The sequence below is a fragment of the Actinia tenebrosa genome, unplaced genomic scaffold (assembly GCF_029948245.1).
Source record: "Actinia tenebrosa isolate PJP-AT-01 unplaced genomic scaffold, QUT_ActTen_1.0 PGA_scaffold15__27_contigs__length_11533743, whole genome shotgun sequence".
In the NCBI taxonomy this organism is placed as follows: Eukaryota; Metazoa; Cnidaria; class Anthozoa; order Actiniaria; family Actiniidae; genus Actinia; species Actinia tenebrosa.
The window spans coordinates 4,657,788-4,684,921 of record NW_028292575.1 but is presented as its reverse complement, the minus strand read 5'-3'; the positions used below and the strand labels follow the sequence as shown (position 1 = coordinate 4,684,921).

Sequence of the window (27,134 nt, the reverse complement as noted above, 5' to 3'; positions counted from 1 at the left end):
TAATCCTTTTGTTCGGCAAAGTAAATAATTTCGGGATAAGATGCTTACTGTACGATGGACTTTGGACTAAGAGTTTCCATAGCTGGACAAAAGACAGTAAGAAAATCTGGTTTAATCGGCATTACGCAAAATAACAATATAACAAAATAACGAGTTTCTATTAAACAAAAGATTTGAAAAGATACAATCGACCAACCTCAGTGAAATAGAACCGTACGTTTTGTGCTATATTTGAAGTTTTTAAGATTGTTTTATCTTCGTACATCAAAATAATGTCAAAGTGATGCACCTGATCAAGTCGTGCTTACCTTGACAGAATCTGTCATTACTTAACTCGTTTGAACCTCTGTTATTGTGACATATCTTGACACCCGCGGGTCACCAAGGAAATTTCGTGTTTCGACTAGCGGCTCATCTAAACTACAAATCGTGTTATAACAACATGGTTGAAGTTTGCACGATATATGCTTGAACTTAAATAGCAAAAAAACTCTTCTTGTAACTTAAATAAACAAACTTAAAATGAAAAAAATACTGTGACATAATAAGTAATTAAATCTGCAAACAAAACAAAGCTTGAATTTCAGTTTATTTTCGACCTCGGAAAAATCTTGTGCAGGGGTTGTCAAAGTGTCTTCTTTTCTTCTTCTTTCACAAATTTATGTTTCTAGGCTATTGATAGAAATATTTCTATGAAAATCATTTGATATTGATAAAAAATGTTGTTCGGATTATTTCCTCGCGATCTTTTGTTATTTAAAACCCCTGTGCGAACAAAGTACTTTGTACCCTAAACTTGTCATCGATATCTCTTCTCAGCGTGACATCCTTTGGACAAATTCCCGAACAAGCAAGTCCCAACAATAGACGACTCTGATTGGTCAAAAGCTTCTCGTAACTCACATGACTTCGGATCCCTCAAGGGCGTCGTGAAGGGGTATAAAAGTTGCATTTTTGGTTTTGAGAACATTCAAGTTGAGCTAGCTCTGATTGACCATGCAAGCACTCCTAGTTGTGTTGCTGGCCACTGGAGCCATTGCGGGTAAGTTGTCCTTTCTTTTCCTATAATTTTCTTTATCCCATGCCAATCTTTTATTCATCCAAACAGTTTATACTTCAATTTTCTATATCTATTTTTTGTTCGTTATTGAGCTTTCTAACTCAGTTTCTTGCTGGCATCAGCAAAAAAAATTTTCTGTGATGTTAGTACCATCGCGAATAACTAGCTCGTTCCTTCTGCATTAATTTCTATAGCGAGTCAAGCATTCCGGCAGTACATTTAGTGAAGTAATACTTTAGTATTTTTCATAGTTGCTAACTATATATTGGAATTTTTTCCCCTCTAACTTTAAATCGTTAGTTTACTTGTTATCTAATTTGGAACAAATCATTGAATATTTTGACAATCTTCATTATTGATGTTCGGATGCTTTTAAAATACCTTTCTTCAAACAACTCTGAGTTGTCAAATGCTGAAGGGGCGAACATGAAGCTTTTCCATAAACCCTTTTGTAAAAAGACAAAAGACTTTGACCTGTAAGCAAACCATCAAACAATTTGCATTTATCTTTTGTTACATCTCTAGTTGTTGTGCTCCTTTGTTGTTTTCTCCGAAGGGAGCGAAGTTCAGGTCGGAAAGCAAACATAATTTCTAACGACTTGTTTGTTTGTATTTCTCCACAGCACCTTACTACAAGGTTGGCTCGCAGCAGCAAGAATGCTCAAAAAGTAAGTAAACTTTGGAATAAAATAAATCTAGGGCTCAGAATTTTTTTTCTTTGGAGTCACTTGATGCCCGGTAAAATTAGACTGTGACCTTGGAAATAGTTTCAGTATCGAGTGTCACCAAATGACGTGTCTCATCCTCGTGATTTGTTTGTTACAAAAGAGAACAGGATTTTAATTAGGAGGTCGAAAGGAATTTATCATGCAAGGACAGAATGCGAATGACCCTTCTCAAAAGTATCGTGAAGGCGAGGCTAACATGAAAATACAAGAGAAATCACACCTTTTCTTGATTGGATTTGTTAGATTTTTTTTTTTTTGTGTTTCCATGTCAGCCCCGCATTCAAGATAATTTCAAGAAGGGTGGTTGGAAATTCAAGGTTTTTGAATTTCGATTTTACGCAGCATCCTTTGACGGATTTCCCCTGCCTTCCCGCCGACTGCTATGCTTGGAAAACCAAGAATTAAAATTACTTTGTTCCTAAGTTTCTCTTATTTCTTGAAGGGAAGGGATTAATTAGTCACATGAAGTACACATTTCAATAAAACAATTCGAGGCTTATCTGGGGAAGGAACCATGTACAATTATTAAGTGAACGCGGTTAATGTCAAGTGATGTCTTTTTTCTGACATCCGTTGTCATATTTTAAATACAAGAATATATATTCATATGCATCCTTTTTTGATATATAATGCTTTTAAGAAAAGAAATATATATAAAAAGTATATTTATGAGATGGTATCAAGATTTCATGCTTCAACATGAAAGGAAAACCGGAAAGCGATATCGACTGTCACTGTGTGGGATTAGGATATCTATTCTTTGATGATTTAGGAATTTCTCAAGTCGAGTCCCGCTCCGCATCCCGCTGCTACCCACGCAAGTCACAAGACTCTCGCGAATCTCACGCGGATTTCTAATTTTCTTGAATTTTTTTTAGAAAACTTCCGATTCCCCACCGGGAAGGAGCTTACCTACAACTATGTAGGAGAAACCGTTAGCAGTGTGAATGGATCGTCAACTGCTCAGTCGGCGTTGAAAATTAAAGCACGCTGCGTATCAAGACTATTGGCGCATGTCAACATGTTTTGAAGGTATGTAAGTTCAGCTAATTTTTCTCTTGCGCGTTTCCGGTCATAACTCGTGTGCGCGGGTTACACCATCTTGACCCTTGTAAGGCGGCACTCTTGTGGGAGCATTCTATCTTATCAAAATCCCATTCCATTTTTAACAATTAAAAAAAAAAATCGATTTCAATTCAAAAGTTTGTTTGATTTTGTCGATTTGCAAATCCAGAGCAATTCAATACATGGAGAAATTTTGCTACTAACTTTGGTTGCACAATATTAGAGTTACATGCCCTTGGCCTTGGTAAAACAAGATGGATGGGCAAAGCCCAGTGCGTAATTTAATCTGTTATTTTCAATAAGGGCTACCGCCAGTGACAACTGAGGAATTTTTCTAGAATAAAAGAAATTTGACTATTTTTAAGCAGATGTTTGTCATCAATCTTATCTGTAGGAATTAGAGGTTCTAGGGTTTCCGTCGACATCAATTGTATATTATATCATTCTTTATCTCTGTTAAAGGGCAACTAGATTTTTCAGTACCGTTTCGGTGAGACATTTTTAAACTCGAAAAGTCTCCTTTGATCTGAGTTATCCTTGTCCAGCCCATAGGGTTGTTTCATGCCTGATCTGCATGTAGGTTAGCCGAGCCCTGACTTTGATTAGCCCAGAGGTTCAGGGTTTGATATGACATATGCGTTAGTAGTGCAGTCACTTAGATTGGACCACGGGTTGTTTCAGGGTTCAATCTGTTAGTTAGCCGTTCCATGACTTAGGTCAGCCTAAAGGTTGTTTCAGGGTATTGATAAAAAATAATAAAATTGGCTATATACATTTCTTAGATTCCAAGTCTTAGAATTTATCCGCCAGAATTATCTGCTTCAATTTTTACCATATAGTGACTATAAAGTACGTAATTTGAACCAAAATAAGAATGACTTTAATACGGACTAGATTCTATTTAAGTTTCCACCAGTTATATGTTTTACCTTCAAGAGTGGCTTTATTATGTAAAAGAGGTAAATAAGAATTTATCAGCAATATCATCTCGAGGATGATATTTCCGTTCCATAGGTGGCCGGAGTCCTTGTGGGGGTTGCAGATTACGTTACTTGCCACTGCTTGTTCCATCTGATATTTTGACCTTGATCACGAGCTGGCAAGGGGATTAATGCATTCCTTGGTATCTGCAGGGTTTATTTGATTCCCCCAGGGCTTGACCTTGAATTGAACTGTAGTGAAGGGTTGTTGAAGAAAGGGAGACCCGTCTTTGCGTGTCATATCGAAGACTCGAAGATACCTTGGGTGTGTCCTAGGTCGTCAACCAATTCTCATTTTATTCACTTCTTTAACGTGTGAAGATACGTGTAAATGGAAGAATAAAGTGTTCACGACCGTATACATAGCTGGACTACTATATGGATAATATTTGTTTTTATTTTGTTCCGAGTTGTACGATTAAATTTGCTTTGACGAATTAAAGTATTGGAAAAAGATTAAATCTCAAACGATTTTAAATTTCTTTCGAGAATTCCACTTTTGTATAATCTAGAATCTGTCAAGGGCGGATCCAGCCAAAATTTTAGGGGGGGGGGGGGGGGCTAATTGAGTTTCTTCCGTCAACACAACGGAAAACAATATAACAAAGCATCGTTTTTTTCTGCTGAAGGGGGAGCTTCAGCCCCCCTTTGCCCCCCCCCCCGGATCCGCCCTTGTCTGTAAGTAGTGTAGTGCATTCCATTAAAGCAATTATCCTTTTATTTCAGATCGACAGCGTCGAGCTCTGGGAAGGCCAGAGTAAGAACCTCCCTATTCAGTATAATCGCTCTGGGGAAACGGCATCTTTTGCTCGAGAGCTTCATGCTCATGACCTCGTCTTCCGATCCAGGAATGGCGCTATTGTGGAGGTATTGTCTTCTTATGACGAGACCCCACAGTCCCTGAACATCAAGAAGGGTATCCTCAGCGCCTTGCAAGTACAGTTTATCAAGGATCATTCCTTAGTGAATGAGGTGAGACATTTTCTTATCTTTGTGTCGAAGTTATAGAAAGTTGCCAGAGAGAAAGAGGAGAGGAGAGGAAAGGAGATGGACAATGAAATAGAGAACTCTTTTGTCATAAAATTCCTTTATGTATTAGAATCTTATGGAAAGCTTTGTTTCGTTTCTTTGCTTTTAGACTGATATTGCTGGAAAATGCCCTGTCCAATACCGCATCCACTCCAAACATCTTAATGGATACGTAAAAGTTGTTTCGAAGACCCGTAACCTGAAGGGATGCAGCGAACGATCCCAAACCAACCTTGGAATCCATGTCCATCAATACAATGAGAAGGTAACTGTACTTAATGTTGTTTTTAAGTCAAGTGAAAACATAGCTGCTCATGCCTTCTCCACATGCATCAGGAAGTCTATATTTTAGATCTTACGTTAAACGGGGCAGATTTCTTACTATTCTTTCGATTTTACCTGGTTTTTTTTTTTGGCAAACTTTAACGATATTTTTTCTTTTTCCTCTTTTCGCAGTCTCTTAATCTTCTCTCGTCATCAAGCAACTGTCGCTACATCTTGAACGCCAAGAAGCGTATCACGAAAGTTGTGTGCCAAGAGAAGCACCTGTTCAGACCCTTCTCCTCAGGAGCTCCAGCTGGTGCATCTACCACCATCAAGTAAATTTCCTGATTTATTTTATCGTTTGGGAAATTAAAAATTAAAAAAGTCAGTGTCCAAAGAGAGAAATTGTTGTCTTCTCAAATTTCATTAACTTACTCTTCTTTTTAAACCTTTTCTCTTAGGCAAGTTCTGGAGCTTCAGGGAATCACAAAAGCACCCATTGAGTATGGATATGATACAAAACGTATGTAATAAATATTTTCATATACATCAATTTTACTCTCTTTGACTTTTGGAATGTCAAAGACTCTTTTCAATTATTGGATTTCCTTTTTTTTTTTGCACTCAGGTCTTCCTCGAAGTACTCCACTCACTTTCGAGCACGTCAAGCCAAACCCAAAAAGCCTGGAATCGGGCAAAGTGATAGAAATCATCAAGCAGTTGGCTCGCGAATCCATCGAAGAAACAAAACCAGAATCAGCTCGTCTTTTCTCTCACTTGATTTTCCATCTGCGCAAGTTGGACAGAAAAGCTGTGGAGAAAGTCTGGGATAGCATCTTCGACTGCGACAAGTTTGAAAAATGCACTCCTCAAGAGAAAGACGAATTCCAGTAGGTATCAGTGTATACTTACTGGGAAATTACTTGGTTCCATCCAACACAATATGTTAGCATAAATCGAGATTGCAAGAAGCATACTTTGTTTGATCAGTGGACAGTTATTTCGAAAGCGTTCAAACAGTTTAGCATTATAGAATAATCAATTTGCATTGCCAATTTGTTTCTTTCAATTTTGTTTAGAATGTATCTTTGAGTCTTGAAGCATACTTTATATCTGAACAGTGAACAGTTGTTTCGAAAACATTCAAACAGCTTCGTTTAATTATAGACTAATCAATTTGCTTTAACAGTTTCTTGTTCTTTCAATTTTGTTTAGAATGTATCTCCTAGACGCCCTCCCTCATTGTGGTTCGTCTGGATGCGCTCTAGTAATGAGTCGTGCCATTGAGCGTCAACTTGTCAATGGTGAACGTGGCAACATGTTCTTGACAGGACTTGCACTGGTATCTGTGCCCACAGAGGAAATGATCGAACACGTCTTACGGCTCTGCCAGGTCAAATCAAGTCGAACTTGTATGCTGACTCTTGGTACATTGATCCACAAGCTCTGCGAGGATGGAAAATGCGTTAGTGTTATAACTCTTTATTGTTTTGTTAGAGTTTTTGATGCCTTTATTGTTTTTAAACTTAACTTAACTTGGAGTTAAAATCTTAAATCTTGTGTTAAAATTTATTATAGGATGTCAAAGCAATTGTCAAGGCTGAAGAATGGTTAATGGGTCTGTTAGGAAAGAAATGCGATTTCCAAAATTCAGAGCAGGCTGAACGTGTCATCATGGCCTTAAAAGCAATTGGCAATGCCGGTCGCCCTTCGTCTGAGAATTCACAGTTCATTCTCATGAAATGTGCCAATAACCAGAGCCTACCAACCAACATGACTCTCGCAGCGCTGAAGGCATTTCGCCGAATGCCATGCAGCAAATTAACCACTGAACGACTTTTCAACATCTACGAAAACCAAGACGTTGATGTAGAAACCCGAATCGAAGCATACCTTGCTCTTCTCAAATGCCCAAGTGTTGAACTTTTCGCACGTATTGCAAAGATCCAAAGGGATGAAGTTAACAAGCAGGTTGGCTCTTTCGTCTGGTCACACATCACCAATGCCATGGAATCAACTGAACCTCTCCACGGTCGCCCCTTGGCAGACATGATCCGCAAAGCTCTTGGAGGACAAATTCTTCGTGAATTCAACCTGAATCGCTTGAGGTTCTCACGCGCTTGGGAAGCATCTTATTATAACGGTAAGTTTTAAGATTTTGCTTTATATTTAGAATAGAATTCAATCAAGATTGACAAATTTAATTGGTTCGTTAATAATTATTCGAAAATTTTCGCTCTGAAATTTAATTTTACTCCGCTTATCGTTGCGCTTGCGGGCTCACAAAACAAAATGGCGGACGAAACCAGAGGGAAATTCAGTGAAAGCATTGAGTACAAAAATCACATTAATTTAAGTCGCTCCAAGTCTTTACAGTGCTCAAAAATCTTTGAATGGAGATCCTTAAGTAAACGTCAGGTATTTGATGCAGCAGTTATTGTCATTTTTGGTAGAAAAATGTCGAATTCAGTGCCTGTCTTTAGTATTTCTTCGAAACTGGCATTTTGCTCGAAATAACTTTTTTATTCAATGCATTTAAAAATTCAGTACTAAAGTATTCGAGTCTGTTTTTCTGCATTGTGGCTTGGAATTCATCCTTCAGGATATTTTTAATTCGGAGTTTAAAACGATTGATATTTGCAGTAATATTTTCATACTTCTATAATTATTTTCTAAAATTCGACTGGCAAGTCAAGAGGATTGGATTTTTAAGCCATCACTTCTCTCTTTTTATTTTATTTAATTTAAATTGCATGAATTGTCATTTTTAGACATCCTTCGAGCTGGTGGCTCATTACAAGGTCACGTGATCTACCACCCCAACAGCTACTTCCCACGCAGCACCCATGTCAACCTTACCGTCGACGTCCTTGGAGCTTCTATCAATGTCTTGGAAGCAGCAGCTAGATTTGAGGGCTTTGAAACTCTGATCGAGCAGTTCTTTGGACGTGATGGTTACTACCCAGATGACCGTATCATGGGCATGTTCAATAACTTGAAGCCACACGATCAGCGCGGAGAGGAAGAGAAGCCTATTAGAGGAAAACGAAGTGTTGATGATCTTTCAATGAACAAAGTAGAGAAACACCTCAATGAATTGCATGCTAAGGTAAATATTCTGCAAATAAGGCTAATATTATTTCCTATTTTATGAGTATTTTTTCTTTCATTTTTCATTTCTTACTTGCTTTACTTCACTTTTATTCTCTCTTTCTTTTATTCCTTCCTTCATTCCATCATTTTCTTCAGTTCTCCCGCCCTTCTTTTCGTCCTTTTTTTCATTCTCTTTCTTTTTTTGAGTCTGCAGTCCCTGTTTTTTTCTTAACTGAAATGTTATTGTCATGTAATCAAGTGCAGTCTATTTTTTAAACTAAATTCTAACGTTTTTTTCTTCAGATGGACAACCGCAAGCACACCCCATCTGGTGCCATTTCAGTCAACCTGTTTGGCAACGAAATGAGAGTCGCAAGCTTTGATGACATCAACTGGCTCCAGTCTGAAGCTGACAACATCAACATGGTTGATTTCCTGATCAAGCTCGCACGAGGAGGCAACAAGACTTTCACCAAGAGCATGATGTTCCTCGATGCTGAAACAACAATCCCAACGATTCTTGGTCTGCCCCTGAAGCTTGAAGCTAAGGGTACCACTGTTGTATCAGTCTCGATGAACGGAAAGTTTGACATTAGAAATATGTTCTGGGGACCAATGGCGTTTGACGTTCGTGGACACATGAAACCAAGGTAAATAAAAAAATCTGTTCATTAAATTTCTTTTGGTCACCTAATATTTTCTTGTCAGTCATCTTGTCAATCATTTTAGAAAACTCATTTTTCTTTTATTTGATATTTCAGTGCGGTAGTAGAAGTAGCTGGGCGCATGAGAGTCGATGCATCCCTTGCAGAGGCTGGCATTCTTCTTAACACCTCTATGTACACCTCAACGGAAATCAGAGGCAACGCCACTTACAAACAAGGACAAGAGCTCAAGTTTGAACTTGGCGCCCCATCCAAGCCAGTCCAGATCTTCAATGTCTCGTAAGTTTCCAATCTTTAAACATCCATAAAAAAGTTCATTTTTTGATTCTTTATTGTTCTTATAGATAATCTTTTACTAATCTTGCACGTTTTGTTCTATAGATCCAGCTTATTTGCAACTCTACATGAGAAGAAAATCCAGATTCGTGGAACCCAGAGACGCTTTGAGGTGAGCATCGGAAATTTGTATTTAAAAAATCAAAAGTCATGACAGTGATCTATATCAGATATAGAAGATGTTCTTCAATCATTATCAATATTCCATATCTAATTCTGGTCTCTTTATTTTTGTTCCAGCCTGCACCATGCATGAATTTCACTCGCGTCCTCGGCTTGGCATTTTGTAGTCGCATGTCACTCCCCATTGGATTCCGTGACATCCAAGCTCCATTTTTCCCTCTGTCTGGACCTGCCTCGTTCAGTATGTCAGTCATTCCAACTGATCTCAAGCTCCGCGTGTACCAAATCGTTGCACAACGACTCCCTACCGAAGATGAGAACAACTTTGACATCATAGCACGGATCTCAACTCCAAACGCCACGTGGGAACGCGAGTTTGAAGCCAATGCCTCTCTGTGGTTGAAAGACCAAAAGAAATCCTTCAGCATCTCCACTGGTGCCCTTGGCTACAAGTTTGGTAACCTGTCTGGTAGCTATCACAACTACACCAACGCTATCAACCTGACCTTTGAGGCTAAAGATGTTATCTATGGAAACCGCATTGCCCTGAACGCTCAGTACTTCAACAAGACAAATCCTCTCACCCGAGAACGACGTATTGGAACCACTTGGTCTGCCATGTACAAGAACTACACCATTACCCAACTTACAGAGATCTACAACAGGTCCAACACGTATGGATTCGTGAGCAACATGACTTACTGGCCAGGAAAGTACTTCTATTCCAACGGTGAAGTGGACATCTCTGCCAAGAGCCTCAAGTTCCTCGGTAACCACACTTGCACAAAGACGTCAGTGCGCTTCAATGGTCAACTGAACAAACATGAAAACACCTTTCTCTTCAACATCTCCAGCGGCTTCAAGAATATCAGTGTTGAAGTCGATGGTGTGATGAATAAGGTACAGAAAGAGGCTATCTTGAGGTCTTATATTCTACCATGCAAACAGTCGTTCACCCTGCGCAGCTCTTATGTAGCCCAAGAAAATGAGAAGGGGATCCACTTCAAAGCAAGTCATGATAACAAGAACCGAGTGTTTGCGTGGTACACAGGCTTCTCGAACCAAACCAACGAGAAATCAATCAAGACCAATGCTTCCATTCTGGGAAAACCTTTTGAAACCGTACTGACCTTCTTCAACTACACAAGCGAGAAAGGCATCAAGTTCAACAGTTCTGCAGTTGGCAAGTCAATCAACAGCGCCATCTCCTACCTTGTCAAAGATGGTCTTAGAAGCATCAGAATGAATGCGTCTGCTTTTAACAAGAAGGCGGAAGCAGTTTGGTCGTACGACAACAGAAATTCCAACAAGAAAAGCGTGACATTCAATGCCAACGTCATGAAGAAATCTTTCAATGCTGAGTGGGCATTTGTCAACCTTACCAACATAAAGAGCTTGACGTTCAACGCCTCAGGCCTTAACAAGACCGTTGCAGCTGCGTGGACATTCCTCAATCTTACCAACAACAGAATTGTCAAGTTCAATGCTTCTGTGCTCAACAAGACAATGGAAGCCTTTTGGAGCTACTCGACGGCGAATGCAGAAAGAAGCCTCAAGTTCAACGCTTCAGCCCTCAATAAAACCATCCAGTCAGCACTTACATTCTTGAATCTTCCTCAAGAAAAGAGCATCAAGCTTAACGCTACTGTTCTCAACAAGACAATGGAATTCGTCTCTACCTTCTTCAATCAGCCAACAATGAAAGCCTTGCAATTTAATGCTAAAGGATTTAACAAATCCGCATCCACCTTCCTCATGTACTCGTATTTTGATAACATCAAGGCCCTGAAGATGAACACAACTATTCAAAACAAGACAGTAGAGGCAGGGTGGATCTTCTTGAACACCCAACGAGAGAAAGTGCTCAACTTTGCTGCCACCGTCTTGAACAAGAAAGCTGAAGCCAACTGGACGTACTTCAACCACGACTCTGAGAAAGGACTCCGCTTCAATGCCCAGGCAATGAACAAGAACATTGAAGGTGTATGGACCTACTTCAACACTCCTTCGGAAAAGGGACTGAAATTCAACACAACGGTTTTGAATAGAACAGCCCTTGCCACCTTGGCTTACTTCAAGCTTGCCGATAGCATCGGAGTGCGATTCAATGCTAGCGCTTTGAACAGATCCATTGGATTGATTTCACAGATGATCAAAGAAGGTGATGACAAGAAGATAATGATGAGCGGAAGCTACCAAAACTATAGTATGGCTCTGGTTGCTGCACTTAAGAACTTGACTACATTCAAGAGCGTCTGTGTTCACTCTGAGTTCTCAAGCCGCCCATACGGACAAATCTGCATGGCTTTCTCCAACAGTTCCATGGACAAGAGCATTGCCTTCAATGTCAGCATGCTGAACAGAACAGCCGAAGTCAAGGCCCAAAGAATTGAACAACCACACTTGCGTTCCCTTCGTCTGACTGCCAAGTACAACAAGACCATCTACCTTGAATCCTGGATGAGCCGTCTTTATACTGACACCTTGAAAACCTTAGGATTGAACATGACCATTGCAAACAAATCTGTTGATGCCAAATGGTACATGGAAAGTAGTCCAGAAAAGTCTGAGAGAGCTGTAGGATTCAATCTCACAGTTTTAAAGAGAACCATGGGGCTGAAATCAGTATTCATCAACCAACAGAAATTCAAAGAAGCTTCAATGCATCTGATGTGGAACAAAACTTATGTTGCTAGTTCTTTACTGGTCTTCCACAACCTGACCAATCAGAAGATACTCAAGCTCCGCAATCGCATTGGACGTTATGTTGGCGTCGTTCAAGGAGAGTACAGACTGCGTGACGGTGCTAGGGAATTCGAAATGCTGTACAAGATTCGTAATGAATCAAAGAACATGTTCTATGCCAGCTCCCTGCTAACTTACAAGAGCCAGAGCTCGAAGAGGAGAGAACTAAACTTTGTCCAATCCTTTACAGTTTTCAGTCGCAGCTTCGAATATGGTTGGGATCTGTTACACGTAAATGATTCTTACGAGTCCAGAATGGATCACCAGTTAAAAATAGCTTTGATGTACTCTAAAGGAAAGAAAATTTCGATGACTGGCAAGATCAGCAATGACGAAAAAACACTATCTACTGGCTTAGACGTAGAATATCTTCCAAGGAAAACTGTCCAACACAGTATTGTGTGGTACAAAGAACGCAAGATGATCCAAACAACAGTAGAACTTTTACCAAAAATACCAATCACCAACACTCTTGAATGGAATACAGATGAAGGTCTCTACGTACGTATGAGCACCAGCGCTTTCAACAGAAACATTGAAAGCTACTTCCGTTACCTCAAAAACTACGAGTCCTACGATGGAATGATTACAAAGTCAATTACTTTCAATGGGCAGTTCTCCAGAAAGAACGGTCTTCTCATCACTTCAAAGATCAAGGCTTTTGAAAAGGAATGGTCGCACAAACTCGAAATCAACAAGGAACAGAGAAAGTTCTACATTTCTATGGAATTGATTCCCAAGAAACCAATGTCCTTTGAAGCAAGCTGGGACCTCGTCAAAGGGCTGAAGATCAACACTAAATTATCTGCTCTTAAGAAGTCTCTCAAATGGAATGCACTCTATGAAAACCTAACCAAGTCATGGACTTCGGAGTTGACCATCTTGAAAGAAAAAGTCTTGTTCTTGGAAAGCTACGACGTCAACACCAAAACACTCAACGTCAGTGTCAAAATCAGAAACAGACGAATTGGATTTGTTGGACGATTCGACATCAAGGCTTACGTTGTAAGTGCTCACTTGACCTGCAATCAATGGATGACTGGTTGGTTCCTCAAGCTTGACCCAAAGAACAGAAACATTATCTACAACGCAACTTTAACATCCAAAATTTCTGGACAGATGGTTGCTGAAATGCCAAACAACCACGAACTTCAGATCACCCTGCAAAGAAAGCTCGGAGTTAACATCGTGAATGAGTCAAGAATCATGTACAGACTCAGTCCAGAGGCAAGCCGTGTGTTCCTCACATGGAATACAACAACCGTCAACTATGTTGTTAGCAAAGTTCAGTCTTTGAAGCCTTTGGTGGTCAATGCTACAATGAAGCTTTACAACTTGACTTTGATTGGAGCCAAAAACCTGACCAAGAAAATCGACATTCTGATGAACGACGCAAAGAACAAGCTGAAGCCCCAAGTTATGAAATTCTACAATGCTGTCAAGAGCTACGACTACAACGGAGCATACAAAAACTTCAGCTATATTGCTAAAAATATCAGCATCAAGGCATTAAACTTCAGCTCACAAGCCTACAACATCAGCTTTGAGACTCTGGCAAAAAGTGTGAAAGATCTCCCCAAGATTGTCCGCAATGCAACTGAATTGTTCAAGAAAGTCCAAGCAAAAGTTATGGAGATTCGCGCCGAGATGATGGCCAAAGTTCCAAAGATCACTGCCCAGATTGTCGAACATCTTACCAACATTAGCCGCGACCTTAAATCCTGGGGCAACAACGTTTCAGTAATGGTTGGCGATATCAAGATCCGCAATGTTAAAATCAACACCATGGTTAAGCGCGTTGTGAAGACTGTTATGGAACTCCAGAAAGAATTGAAGAAAAACATCACTCTCCAACTGAAGAAGTTGATTGAAAAAGTTCGCCGCTTGGAAATCCGTCAGAAAAATATTGGGGAATTGGTTGACAAGTACGTGACGAGAGTCCGCGAATTCACTTGTGACTTCAAACTCAAGTGCACCTGGAACAACATCTCAAGAATTGCTCTGAACATCTCTCGTCAAGTTATGAAGATCAAGATCCTTGACAAGACCGTTGGAAAGCACCTTATCTCTTTGATAGAAAAAGCCAACAATGTGAGAATTCAAATAAAAATCATGTCTGTCAAACTCGTCAAGATGACACCAAAGATGTTGAGAAATGCAACTATCCAAGCCATTCATCTGGTGCGTAATGTTTCCAATGACGTTCAAAAATTCACAGAAATCATGACAACCAAGGTAAGCCAAGGATTCTTGAAGGCTTCCACAAAGGTCCAAAAGTACACCAAGCCTCTGACGTCTCTCGTCGTGAAGATCTCCATCTCCATCTACAACCGTGCTAAACCACAGATCTTGACATACTTTGAAAACACCAAACCCATGGTAGCCTTTGTAAAGGGGGTTTATGAAGATGTTATGATTTTCAACAAGCCTATGCTCAAGCCATTGGTACCATTTGCAAATGAACTGATGAATCAGATTTTGAATATCACAATCAAGAAGATCCCCATTGGTTTTGCCCTCGACAAGAGTGTTAAGATCACAGTTGATGAAGCAGTTAGAATGTTCAAGGAACTAAACCACACCATTACAAGCAACGTCACCACCATTGTGAAGTTCTTGAAAGATTTATCCAAGAAGACGCCAGAAGAGATGATCGACATCACCATCGTCAAGGTCCTCAAGCTCGTAAACCACACCAAGCATCTTGTCAACAAATCCATTGAATACACTTTCAATTCCTCAAAGAAAGCCCTTACCACTTACAAGGAATCCATGATTGCCTTGGAAAAGAACATCAAGAAGGTCTTGAACTCTCGACCAGAAGATTTAGTTGAGCTTTCTATCCAGAAAATCCAAGTCTATATCCAGAACGTCACAGCTTTCGTGAAAAACATGTCCAAAGAAGTTAAAGGTATCGCTAAGCAAATCCAGGATTTGGACTTCACCACTCCATCCAAGAAAGTATGGGAGGAGATTGATCTCGTCAACAGGTTCAGTTCTCTCGCCCTCGGTGACAAGTGGAACAAGACTGTTGAGAAATACATGCAACACTTCAAATCCCTTAACTTGAAAGAACGTGCACTAGCAGTCAAAGAACGCGCCAACAACCATGGCCTCCGTATCCTCCGAGAACTGAAGGAGATTGCTAAGCTTGGAGAGAGAGCTTTCGACCTTACAATGAAACTCGTTCGCATGGAAGTCACTCGTGAGGACTTTGTGAAAGAACTCATCTCAATCATCGAGGGATCCAAAACAGTTGCTATGAAACACTTCCATATTGCCAAGAACACCTCTTTTGTAATGTACAACTTGCACAACAAATACTGGAATACTGCTGTTTTGAGTGCAAACGCATACAAAACACTGAGCCTGAACAAGATCCAAAAGGGGTATGAAAACGCAATCAAATATCTGGCTGAGTTCTACAAGGAACATGAGAAAGACTCTAAAGAAACCTACGAGTTTTACAAGTCTGTTGCCCTTGATGTATACGAAATTGTCCTGAGTGAAACAACTGATTTGAAGAAGAAGATGGACAAAAAAATGGTAGAGATGAAGGAAAAACTGATGGTTAAACTAGAATCCATCATCAAGAAGCTGAGAAAGTATGAAAATATGACCTTCGAAGAGATGGGAGTCCAGGCATACCAAATATCCAAGACCTACGGAGTTGCTTTGTACAAGAACTACAGCATCAAGGTATTGAACCTTTATAACAAGACCAGAAACATTACCCTGAGAGCTTACAATCTGACCAAGGTTATGGCTGTAAAGTACTACAACCTTAGTCGTGTCCACGCCCTTAGAATCTTCAACATCACCAAGAACCTGACTGTGACATACTACAAAATCTCTCGCAACATGACCATCAAGGCTTTCCATATGTCACGCAACATGACCATGCAGCTCTTCAACAAGACCCGCAACATCACCATCCGTGGATTAAACTACCTGAACACGACTGTGAGGCCTAAATTGATTGTGTACTTTGGAAAAGGCAAAGTGATTGTCATCAAAGTTTACAATAGAAGCCAGGAAATGACCAGGAAGGCTATCAGCGACCTGAAACAATGGTATGCTGACAACAAGGAAAGGACAGTCGAGGAACTCTACAACGAAGCTTATGGTGCTGTCAACCAGAAAGTTAGTGCTGTAGTGGAGAAAGTGAAGGCTAAAGCACAAGCCCAATTGGCCATTGCCAACAAGACTCTCAGAAACATTACTCTTGAAGTCATGTCAGTCTACAACCAGACCAAGAATGTTTCCATGATCGCTGGCAAACAACTGATTGTAATTTTCTCGCCATATGCCAAGATCGCCCAGAATAAAACCATGGTGTTATTCCTCCAGATGAAGAACATGTCCATTCCTTTGATGAAGAAAGCTCAAAATATGACACTCCACCAAATCCAGAAAGCAAAGAACTTTACATTGCTGAACATCAACAAAGCCAAGAATTTCACCATCGCTCTCTACCGCAACATAACAAACCGCAAAGACTTCAAAGAGTTCATGGCTAAGCACCAGATCAAAGAACGATACGCCAAGCTCATTGCCAAGATCAACTCCACCATCGAAAAAATAAAATCATTTATCCAAGAAACCAGACCCAAACTTGAGGCCAGATACAAGGAGACTTTGTTCTACCTGAACGTGACTCTCCCTGGTATGATCAAACAGAAGAAAGAAGAGATCATGGCAGATCCAAAGGGATACATGAAGGCCATTTACGATGATGCCACAAGCAAGTTCCAAGAATTGATCAAGGATACACCTGTTGAACAAATCATTATGCATGAGATCTGGAGTGATTATCTTAACGAAATGAAGCAACACGAAATCGCAGAGTTTGGCAGCAACCTCGTCACATATGGAAAGACCAATGTAAATTATGCAGTGAGGAAGTTGAAAGAGAAGGTCGAAATCCTGAAGATCAAGACCGAAGAACTGAAGGTCAAGGCTAAGGAATTGGTCGCCAAGGCAAAGAAGATGGTCAAGGACACCAAACAAGCTCTCAAGAAGGGATTCAATGATTTCAAGCAAATGAAATTGAGGGAAATTGTTGAGCACCGACATGTCTTCAAGGCCCTTGAGCTTGCTATGAACACCACCCTTAAAGTTGAAAACATGACACTACAAGTTAAGAAGATCACTCTTAAATGGGTTGCAGTTGGCAAAGTGTTATACAAGAACATGACCATGAAGGTTCAAAACTACACTCTGCTTGTAAAAAAGTACGCTATTGAACTGAAGAAGAACTACACCGTAGTTTTCGAAAAGATTAAGATCATTGCCAAGAACTACACTATGATTGCAAGAAACATGACCATCAAGGCATGGAAGGTTGCTAGCAACTGGACCATGGTTAAATTCAACGCTACAAGCCTATGGATCAACAAAACAGCAGAAAAGGGCATTGAGATGTACAAAGTTAAAGTCATTCCTTATTACAAGAACAAGGTGCTTCCCTTCTACAACAACAAAGTCGTACCAACGTATCTGAAATACAGGAAACTCGTCATCGACTTTAGCAACAACATGACCAAACTCGCTTACAACCGAACCATCAACAGCAAGGCATACAACTTTACCATCAAGAGCTTCAACTTCACCGTCGAGCTTCTTCGCAACGTGAGCAAAATGACACCACGTCAATCTGCCATCAAGATCAAGCAAGCTTACATTGTTGCTTACAACTTCACCGTCAAATCGTCTAACAAGCTGATGAACGTCTCAATTGAAACGTACAAGCAAGGACTTAAGAAGCTGAACGTAACAAGAGCTTTTATGGTTAACTTCGTCAACAGCACCATCAAGATCGCATCACAATTCATGAAGCCCGCCGTTCCTGTGTTGAACTTCACCAAAAATGAAATAATCGAAACGGCAATCTTCTTGAACAATTATTATGGAATCGAAAGGACCATCCGTGCTCGCGTGAACTATCATTACCAGAAATTCCAAATCCACTCCGAGAAATTCCACCTAGACCTTCACCAGCAATACAAGATGTTACAAAACCACTCTGAAGGATACATGTTGAGCCTCCCTGGATTGATGAAAGATTCAGCTTATGGAACTCTTGATTTGGTTAATAAAACGATCAGGTATGCAAATGTCTCGAGTAAAGTTTGGGCATTATATATTCTATACGTAAATATAATATCTACCTTAATATTTTTTAGATAATTTTTGATTTTTATATTCACGTTTGGACATGTTAGTAATTATAAATATTTCGGGTAAAACACGTACATTTTATAAAACATGACGTTTCGGCTATTCTTTATTAAATTTTCGCGTTTCAACCGAAATATTTACAATGATCTTGATATTGTCTTCTATTTTTTCAGATATGTACACTACAAAGTTCGCTCTCTCAATGCCACGATGATGAAGGTTAGAAATGCCATTCCAAACTACTTCCGCATTGACGAAGGTGTCATCACCATCATCATCCCTCATCCCAAACCTGTGACTGGTGACATTGTATCCATTTGCAAGGATGCCTGCAACAAGGTGAAAATGCTGCCCGAGACTGCAAAGAACATGACCCGTCGCGCAATCAACGCAACAAAGATTTACGCATTGAAAGCACTGAACGTATCTAAGCAATGGAAAGAAGCTGCTCTTAAGACAGAGGCCTACAGAAAGGTTCAGAATATCACTAAGATGCTCATCAACATGGTGAAGAACCACCCCATGACGAAGAAATATCTGAACTCCACCATTTATGTCTTGAACATCACCAGCGATTACATCCGTGATCTGAACATCAGATACCGACCTCTTGCCAAGAAATATGTGAACGCCACACTTCACTTCTTAAATGCAACTCGTCAATACATCCGCGAGCTGAACTTCACCAAGATGGCAAACCTGACCAAATCATATGCACCTATTGCATTCAACATGACCAAAGAGATGCTCAAGAGCGGTTATAATACCACTCGCATGTACACCATGAAGGTGACCAATGTCGCTTGGAATATCTCCGCTGATATCTACAACTCGACTAATCCAAGGCACGCCCTGATGAAGGTTAGAAACTACACCCTGAAGGCTTTCAATGAGACAATGAAGCACTACCGTAAGCTCGCTGCTAAAACTATGATCAAGTACTCTGAAATGAAACAGACTGTTGCTCGTCATCAGGTAGTAATTGCGCAGAAGACCCGAAACATTGTCATGAACCTTTACAAAATGACCAGGAACAACGCCATCGCTCAAGAGTACCTGAACACCACTATCCATTTCTTCAACATCACTCGCGATTTCGTCGGTAAAGTAAACATCACAAAGATTGCCAAGATGGCCAAGATCTATGCACCCAAGGCATTCAACATGACTAGGGATATGTGCAAGATTGGTGTGAGCGCAGCTCGTAACTTCACCATGGAGGTTGCAAATATGGCCTGGAACATTTCAATGGATGTCTACAACTCGACCTGCTTGAGAGAAGCTCTCATGAAGGCACGCAAACACTCACTCAAGGCGTACAACGAAACCGTCAAGCTGTACAGAATTCTCTACAAGGAGACCATGATCAAGTACAGACAGCTAAACAATACCCTTCATGCCCTCTACAAGAACATCTTGGAGCACAATCTGACCAAGGAGTACTTGCACCACGCACGAAAGTACTACGGACACTCAATGAAGATCATGAGCAGTCGTGCTCGCCACTTCCATCACTTGAAGAAATACTGGCTCCGAAGAATGTCCCACAGGCTTAACTACTTAAAAAATAAGCTGAGCCCAAGTCAATGGATTCCACCTTTCAATAGTAAGTTAGATTCAAAGATTTGTGAATAATTATTATTTTTGATATATGTTGGCCTCCAGTCAATGAAATATTTCAGTTTAGTTTATAATTCGCCACACTATGAGGAGATTTACAAGTTTCAAACGCAAACGAAAAAAAAAAAAAAAAAAATGGAATTTATATTAAATTGTATTTCTTCTATTTTTCCAGGCACTGCTATGATCTTTGGAAAACCCCACGTGTACACATTCGACGGCACGTACTTCCGATTCCCCGGTTACCAAAACGAACGTTGTACTTACGTACTGGCGCGCGATGTACGGGATAACAAGTTTACGCTCATGAGTCAGGAAAAAGCACTTCTCCTCATAACCGATGATGCCAACGTCAAGGTATTTAGAAATGCTAACCTACCCTTTACTATAGTTTGCTTTGGACTAGCCTTTTCTGACATTGCGCTTCCTTAAATCTAAAAGCAAGAATTTTGAAACGACGTACTAATTGACTCTTGCTTTTTCTAGATCCACTCTGACGGACGTGTCGAGAGCATGACCAAAATCAACTCAGAAGGCGTGAAGATCCGTGATGGATACGACAGTGAACTCCCAGTCCAGAGTGCTAACATGACAGTTGCCAGAGAAGGTCCATACATTATCCTCAGACATACTCTTGGCCTTGAAATCCTCTGCGACGTTGACCATAACTTGTGTACGTTCAACATTGCCAGATGGTACCATGGACGTCTTGCAGGTATGAAGAGCTAAATTTCTGCACCTTTGTTTACCCAACAAAGTTCCTATTTGCGAGGGCATTTACAGACTTTAATATTTTAATATGTTTTTTAATTTTATTCAGGTCTTCTTGGAACCAACAACAATGAACACCATGACGAGATGATGATGTCAACCAACAAGATCTCAAAGGATGTGATTGAATTTGTCAATTCTTGGGAGATTACCAAGGAAGCAGAATGCCGCATTAATAAACAATCCAAACAATCCAAACCAAAAGAGGTAAGTTTTAATTTTCCATTATATATTAAATATATATATTTTTGTACTTTTTTCTGAATTTTTTCTTTATGATTTCCATATTTAGTGCATAACCAAATACGCAAGTCGCTGCAAGGAGATCTTCGCTGACCTTAAATCGCCCTTCTCTCCATTCTTTAAAATTGTCGACCCACGACCCTTCAAGAAAGCCTGCGAAATTGACTACAGTGAATGCGGCACTCCTAAGGACATGAAGCACTGTAACACTACTGCTGCATACATCGAGTTATTGAAAATGAAAGGACATTGGGTTGATCATCTGCCAGAATGTGGTAAGCTGCGACTCTTTTTTCGATAGTAGTTGAGTGTGTGCAAATCGACTGGCAAAAAATAACACTGAGTGAGAGTTCTAAACATTCAGAGTGAATTTGAGAGACGCTAAAAATTCCTTTTCCCCCTTTTTTTAAGGACGATGCAATAACCACGAGATGGGCTCAAGATGGTTCCAATCAGCCGATAAAACCATAGACATGATCCTTATCGTACCAGAGACCCAAGGAATGAGAGCTTTTGCTAAACAAATCCCAAGACACATCAGTGAACTCCAACGCTCTTTGCAAGGATATTCTTTACGATTTGGTCTCGTCAGCTTTGGTGGAAAGGGCATCCATCTCCGACCACACCCAGTCACCATCAACGGAAAGTATTTTGGCAGCGCTGAAGAAGTCAAGTCTTCCATTGACCACCTTAAATTCTCCAACACAATGGACAACGAGACCGATGGATTTGAAGCTATCGCCAAAGCCGCCCATTATCCATTCAAAGGAGCATCAACCAAGATCTTAGTCCTGTTTACCACCTCAGAGCGCTTTGCCAACCCCAACGCTCCATGCCTCCGTCGCATGACCAAGAAGCTTCAAATGCGTGACATCACCCTTAACATCATTGGCAAATACCAAAAGTTTAGGGGAGAAAAGATGGGACAAGATTACCTTGGACGAATGATCTACAGAAAACTGGAAGGCCCTTCGATCAGAGGTGTCCCTCTACCAAGAGGTGAATATGTCGAGCTTATGCAGAACACCAAGGGATCCATGTTTGGAATAACATTCTTTGCTTCTGATGATCGTGATAAAGCCTATCGTCCTTTTAACGCAAGCTACCTCAAGGTCTTGAAAGAACAAATCAAGAGGGACCAGAATATGTGCAAGGAATGCTTCTGTGCACGTGGACAAGTAGGTGAGGGACGTACCATCTGCAAGATCAACGAGCTCCACAAGTGCTGAAAATGGTAAGTTGCATTTATTCTCATTCTCATTTCCTTCTCCAATTCTCCCATTCTTCCATTTTCGTGAAAACGTAAATAGAAATTTTCAGGCCATATCCCCGGTGACCGCAATACGGTGATTTCTGTTGGTGAATTTGAGAGGCACAAAATGGCGGAAATACTTTAAGGTCCAGAATCCCATGCGGTTCAAACTAGTTACCATTCTATCTCTTCAAATTTTGGGAATGCAAAAATTCGTAATTGAGCTAATGTTTCATTTCTTTTCTATTTCCTTCCAGACAAACCCGCGTTTTGTGAAACGCATGTTATGGAACCCGCACCGGTCCACATGGAAATGTCTAAACGACAAAAAACCTAGTTAACCCTTTAATTTGATTAGATAAACTTTATCCCGTTATGTGTTAGTAGTATTTAAGTTTATTTCTACATGTAGAGCTGCCGCAAGGAAGATAAGGCGCTCGTCATAAAATTTAGCAACTATTTTTTTTTTAAATAATTGATTTCCTATTCTTTTATTATATCGTGGCCTGATTTGGCAAAGTGGTGGCTTTAATGCGGGTTCTGTGACGTCTGCTTTAGTCCGTTTTAGGATTAGGATAAGACTTGTGTCACTGATGTGATTTAATTCAATGATATTTATTTGAAATCTTTATTTGGACGAATTTCTTTAACATTAGTCGACTTAAAAAACAAACAGTATCTGGTATGACGAAGTTAGTTAAAAACTATAAGTGGAGCTAACTTCAGATGTAATACTGTTATTTGTAGTAGTGTTCCTTTCTTAATAAAAAACAAGCATTTAACGATGGTTTCTTGATTTCTCTTAAAATTAAATACAATTTTATGATGCTCTGCCTCAGATTTGCTGCGAAAACGACTTTAATTTGTTTTTAACTGTGAAAATAGCTTGGCGCCTAGCGCTGAAATGGGTCTGACGACGAACCTTTTAGACCTCAGTTGCTTTGTTGACTCGAAAGGGAAAAAAACGACTTTAAGTAGACACTAAATATCTTAAATATCAAAAATATTTTTGATAGCCCCCCACCCCCCCCCCCCCCAATAATCGTTATCCGCTCCTACGAACTTCAATACCCCCACTTCCTCCAACCCATAATTTATGAACGTTCAAGTTAGGGAGCTAGGTGATTTTTAATATTATCATCTGGCTTCCCCAGCACATCCCAGACCTTTGTTTAGTATTAGGTACAATATCCAAACTCTCATTTATAGAAACTACAAGAGCATTAATGCCCCAAATTAAACTAACCGGAAATGAGTTTGGAAGTTGTGCCCGTTTCTGTCTGCGCTTATTAGATCACCGCTATCAAAATAAGATTCCCTGCAAGCAATGAAGGGAAAACAACTAGAATCACACAACGTACCAACAGACTGATTTTTCTAGTTAACTGTTTCATAAAAAAGTGATAGTTTTTTCCCCCGTCTCGTTTTTACTGAGTAGATGTTGTGACTACAACGACCTTATCGAACATTCGATCTTATTCATTTGCAAATTTTAATATAAAAATGTTTTAATTACTTATAAACATCTGGTGCAAAGGTGTAGATTACTTTCAGTGCCGTTGGGTGCATGCGGGTGATTTTCTTTTTTCGCGGTAAAACATGATAGGAGAGGAGGAAAAACTAAGGATGGTTGTTCGGAACTCTTTCCTATATTTTAACTTATTTCTTTACATTTGTTTACCCAAGCTCCAGTGGATTATAATTTTGCTTTTCTTTGTCTTGAAACGAGATCCGAACATAAAATAGTTCAACTTTATTTTCTACCCTTTGGCAAGTTATTTTACTTCCGGTTGGTGTTGATTCCGGTTTTCACGTGACCCAATTACTCAAACAATTTTCGCTGCTAAAAAAGCTAGTAGAAAAGAAAGAATGAATTGATTCTAAGAAATTACGAATGAATAAAAAAATGATCAAGGATCTATGAAAATCTTAGAGACTTTTCCGCTTGAAAATAACCCACATGTAGAAAAAAACTCTGGCTGAAACCAGTATGCAAATTGTAAACCTGTTTTCCGCATTTGCATAAAATGTGCAATCAACCATACACCACACTGACTTGTCATCACTGTCTACTATACTATAACTCGTCGACCAGCACTTTACTAGGACTTGGAAATTCTAGTCTACGTCCATTCAGGAACTCTAAACCAGCGTAAAGGGAAGGATTTATTGTGTTCACGGACAACGCAGTAAGTAATAATATGGTTTAAACTGTGATATGCCGAGAAGAAAAAGATCTAAAAATCCAAGTCGAATACAAATGGCGAAACAAGCGGGAAACGACGAGACTTCAATTACTCCAGGCCAAAACTTATTGACTTCTATTAAGACTTTCCTATGGTCGTCTCCCTCGAGGGAAGAGAATGGTTGTTCTCGGAAAAGGCCGAGGGAAGAGGATGATGATGACATTGAAGACGAAGAAGAAGACGCGATCATAACTTCCAATCTTCTGAAGAAACGAAAATTTACTACTGAGACTCCAAGTACAAGTAAATTTACATCTTCTTCTTTTACAAATTCAGAGACAGCCACTTCAGAGGCCAGTCCAAAAAGAAAATCTCTCTTAGGAACTTTGTTTTCTCCGGTTTTTACTTTGTTTGCCAAGAATGGTCAAGTACAGAGCTTTGGCAACGATTCATCCAAAGTGGTTGCTAGTTCGACGACTAAAATTCGTGATCCGTGTAATGGCGTCGTAGTGAAGCAAGAGGGACAACCAAGCGTGAACGAAGATAGTAGAGCTGCTTTACCCAATGGCGATGTGAATGGTAACGTAGAAGATGAGGGTGCCGATTGGGAGACGTTCGATCCATTTTACTTTATCCGTACAGTGCCGCCGTTGTCCGAAGAGATGAGAAATCGTCCTCCAGTTCTTCCCTTGAAGACAAGAAGCACCCCGAAGTTGAGTCTCGTTCTGGACTTGGATGAAACCCTTGTCCACTGCAGCCTCAATAAACTCGAAGATGCCACTCTCTCGTTCCCGGTTTTGTATCAAAATATCTCTTACCAAGTTTTCGTTCGCACGAGACCACATCTGAAGTATTTTCTGGAGCGAGTTTCCCAGTTGTTCGAAGTGATTTTGTTTACGGCTTCGAAGCGAGTTTACGCCGACAAGCTTCTCAACATTTTGGATCCAGACAGAAAGTACTTTCGTCACCGTCTTTTCCGTGAACATTGTGTATGTGTACAAGGGAACTATATCAAGGATTTAAGTATCCTGGGACGGGATTTGTCGAAAACAATGATAGTTGATAATTCTCCCCAAGCATTCGCTTATCATATTTTCAACGGTATTCCTATTGAAAGTTGGTTTGTTGACCAAAGCGATCGGGAATTAGTAGAATTATTGCCCTTTCTGGAAGAGCTTGTAAGCCGTAAGGAGGATGTTCGACTACACATTCGAGACAGATTTCGTCTTCACGATCTCATAAATCCACCGTTCTACAAAAACTTTCGAATTGCAAATGATGAAAGAAGATAATCAAGCTAGTATATATATAAGTATAAGCTTATAGCATTTTAGGACAAACACTTGTGGCCGTATTTTAATAACTATATCCCAAATGGTAATGTCTGATAGGTTTTTACCCATGTTAGTATATCCCCTTATATTTGTTTTTAACTTACATATACATTCTTAGGTCAATTTCCCGTGTAGATTTGAATAGATTTCACTATTATTTTATTATCACATGTAACTTAAGCTTATAACACTGTTTTATTTCAGAACATTTTTTATCTTTTCATTAATACAAAACTCGTAGACTTTTATAAATGTTCCGCTATCAGTTTTATTTTTTCATTTTAAACATAAATTAGGCATTGCCTTTTTGTAAATTATATTATGAGAATTTTAAGACCGCATCTTTTTTTTTGTCGAAGTTGATCTGGTGCAGTAATTGTTATAGTAAGCAAACTCTTAGTCTAGTAAACAGATTTAATATATGCCAGACTATTTTTAATCCTACATGCTAAAGATATTAGTCTAAAAGCTTCAAAATATAAGTTTTGTATGCCAAAATTTTTTGATAATCGTAGAGTGTAATCCAATCTAGCACCTTACATTTATAAAAGATTCTACACACATTGTTAGTTGATCATTGCTTCAATAACTTTAGTGGGATATAACCATGTGTGAGTACTGGGTTAAAACAGTTATTGTTACAATAATTGTAACATTTTGGAGGTTAAATATTTTGGGGGGGGGGGGGGGGGGAACTTAGGTATATATCATTCTTTTGGATATTTCTTTTAGGAAAATATATTTTTGTTATTTGAAAAAAATTCTTTTAGATTCCAACTCTATTATTTAAAGATTGAGACCTCCAAAAAAAAACATGAAACCCTTGAAGATATAACCTATCGATAATATTTTAAAAAACATACATGTATCTCTTATTAGGATAAATTTGCTGTAAAAGCAATATTTATCTTCAGGAATTTAAAAGGTTTGTTTGCCTATTGACTGTAGTTCGAAATACAATATTTTAAAGAAATCAGCAGTCCCATCACCACATGAGGGGTACAGAACACCTAAATATGCTGTTTTAAATTAATATTAGCATAGAAAGAACATCATTGTTTACTTCTTTGTTAAACTGTTATCTTTTTTATATGCTCAACTTTAAATCTTAGAGGAAATTACAAAGTAGTCTAGTGAGTTACGTCAACGTTTCTAACCTTCAGTGCTTAACGAAATTAAAAGCTCATGATAAAATAAGGTAATTTATGAACTAACTAAGATTGCAGATTTGAAATCAATTCAAGTAGTTAACTTTTCTTCTACTGGCGAAGTAAAATCACTCTACTACACTTATTCAACTATTTTTGACTGTTCCTTCATGCATGTTCTGTTACAATGTATCTAGTGTTTATTGCTTTGATACAAAGTATACCATCCGAGATACGCAGTCAAGTTAAATAATGAATTATTCACAAAACATAGAGATGAAACAGCTGTGTCTGATGTATTGATGTTCCAAG

The 27,134-nt window shown here is 39.4% G+C and overlaps 2 protein-coding genes across 2 annotated transcripts; both read left to right on the top strand.

Moving 5' to 3' along the window:
* The first annotated feature begins 963 nt into the window (after positions 1 to 963).
* Positions 964 to 22,936, top strand: LOC116300680 (uncharacterized). Its single transcript, XM_089030476.1, is given in 23 exon segments — positions 964 to 1,042; positions 1,684 to 1,728; positions 2,667 to 2,780; positions 2,783 to 2,820; positions 4,560 to 4,805; positions 4,972 to 5,127; positions 5,319 to 5,461; positions 5,588 to 5,649; positions 5,755 to 6,016; positions 6,342 to 6,591; positions 6,705 to 7,269; positions 7,898 to 8,235; positions 8,523 to 8,869; positions 8,981 to 9,163; positions 9,266 to 9,332; positions 9,461 to 18,195; positions 18,442 to 19,874; positions 20,064 to 20,245; positions 20,375 to 20,603; positions 20,709 to 20,866; positions 20,952 to 21,177; positions 21,314 to 22,136; positions 22,412 to 22,936. Coding segments are annotated over 22 exon segments (14,643 nt in total). The 5' UTR covers positions 964 to 996; the 3' UTR covers positions 22,132 to 22,136; positions 22,412 to 22,936.
* Positions 22,937 to 24,196: 1,260 nt separating this feature from the next.
* Positions 24,197 to 26,237, top strand: LOC116300673 (CTD small phosphatase-like protein 3). The gene has a single exon (XM_031709583.2). It carries the CDS (start codon positions 24,373 to 24,375, stop codon positions 25,630 to 25,632), a length of 1,260 nt encoding a protein of 419 aa, XP_031565443.2. The 5' UTR covers positions 24,197 to 24,372; the 3' UTR covers positions 25,633 to 26,237.
* Positions 26,238 to 27,134: the final 897 nt, after the last annotated feature.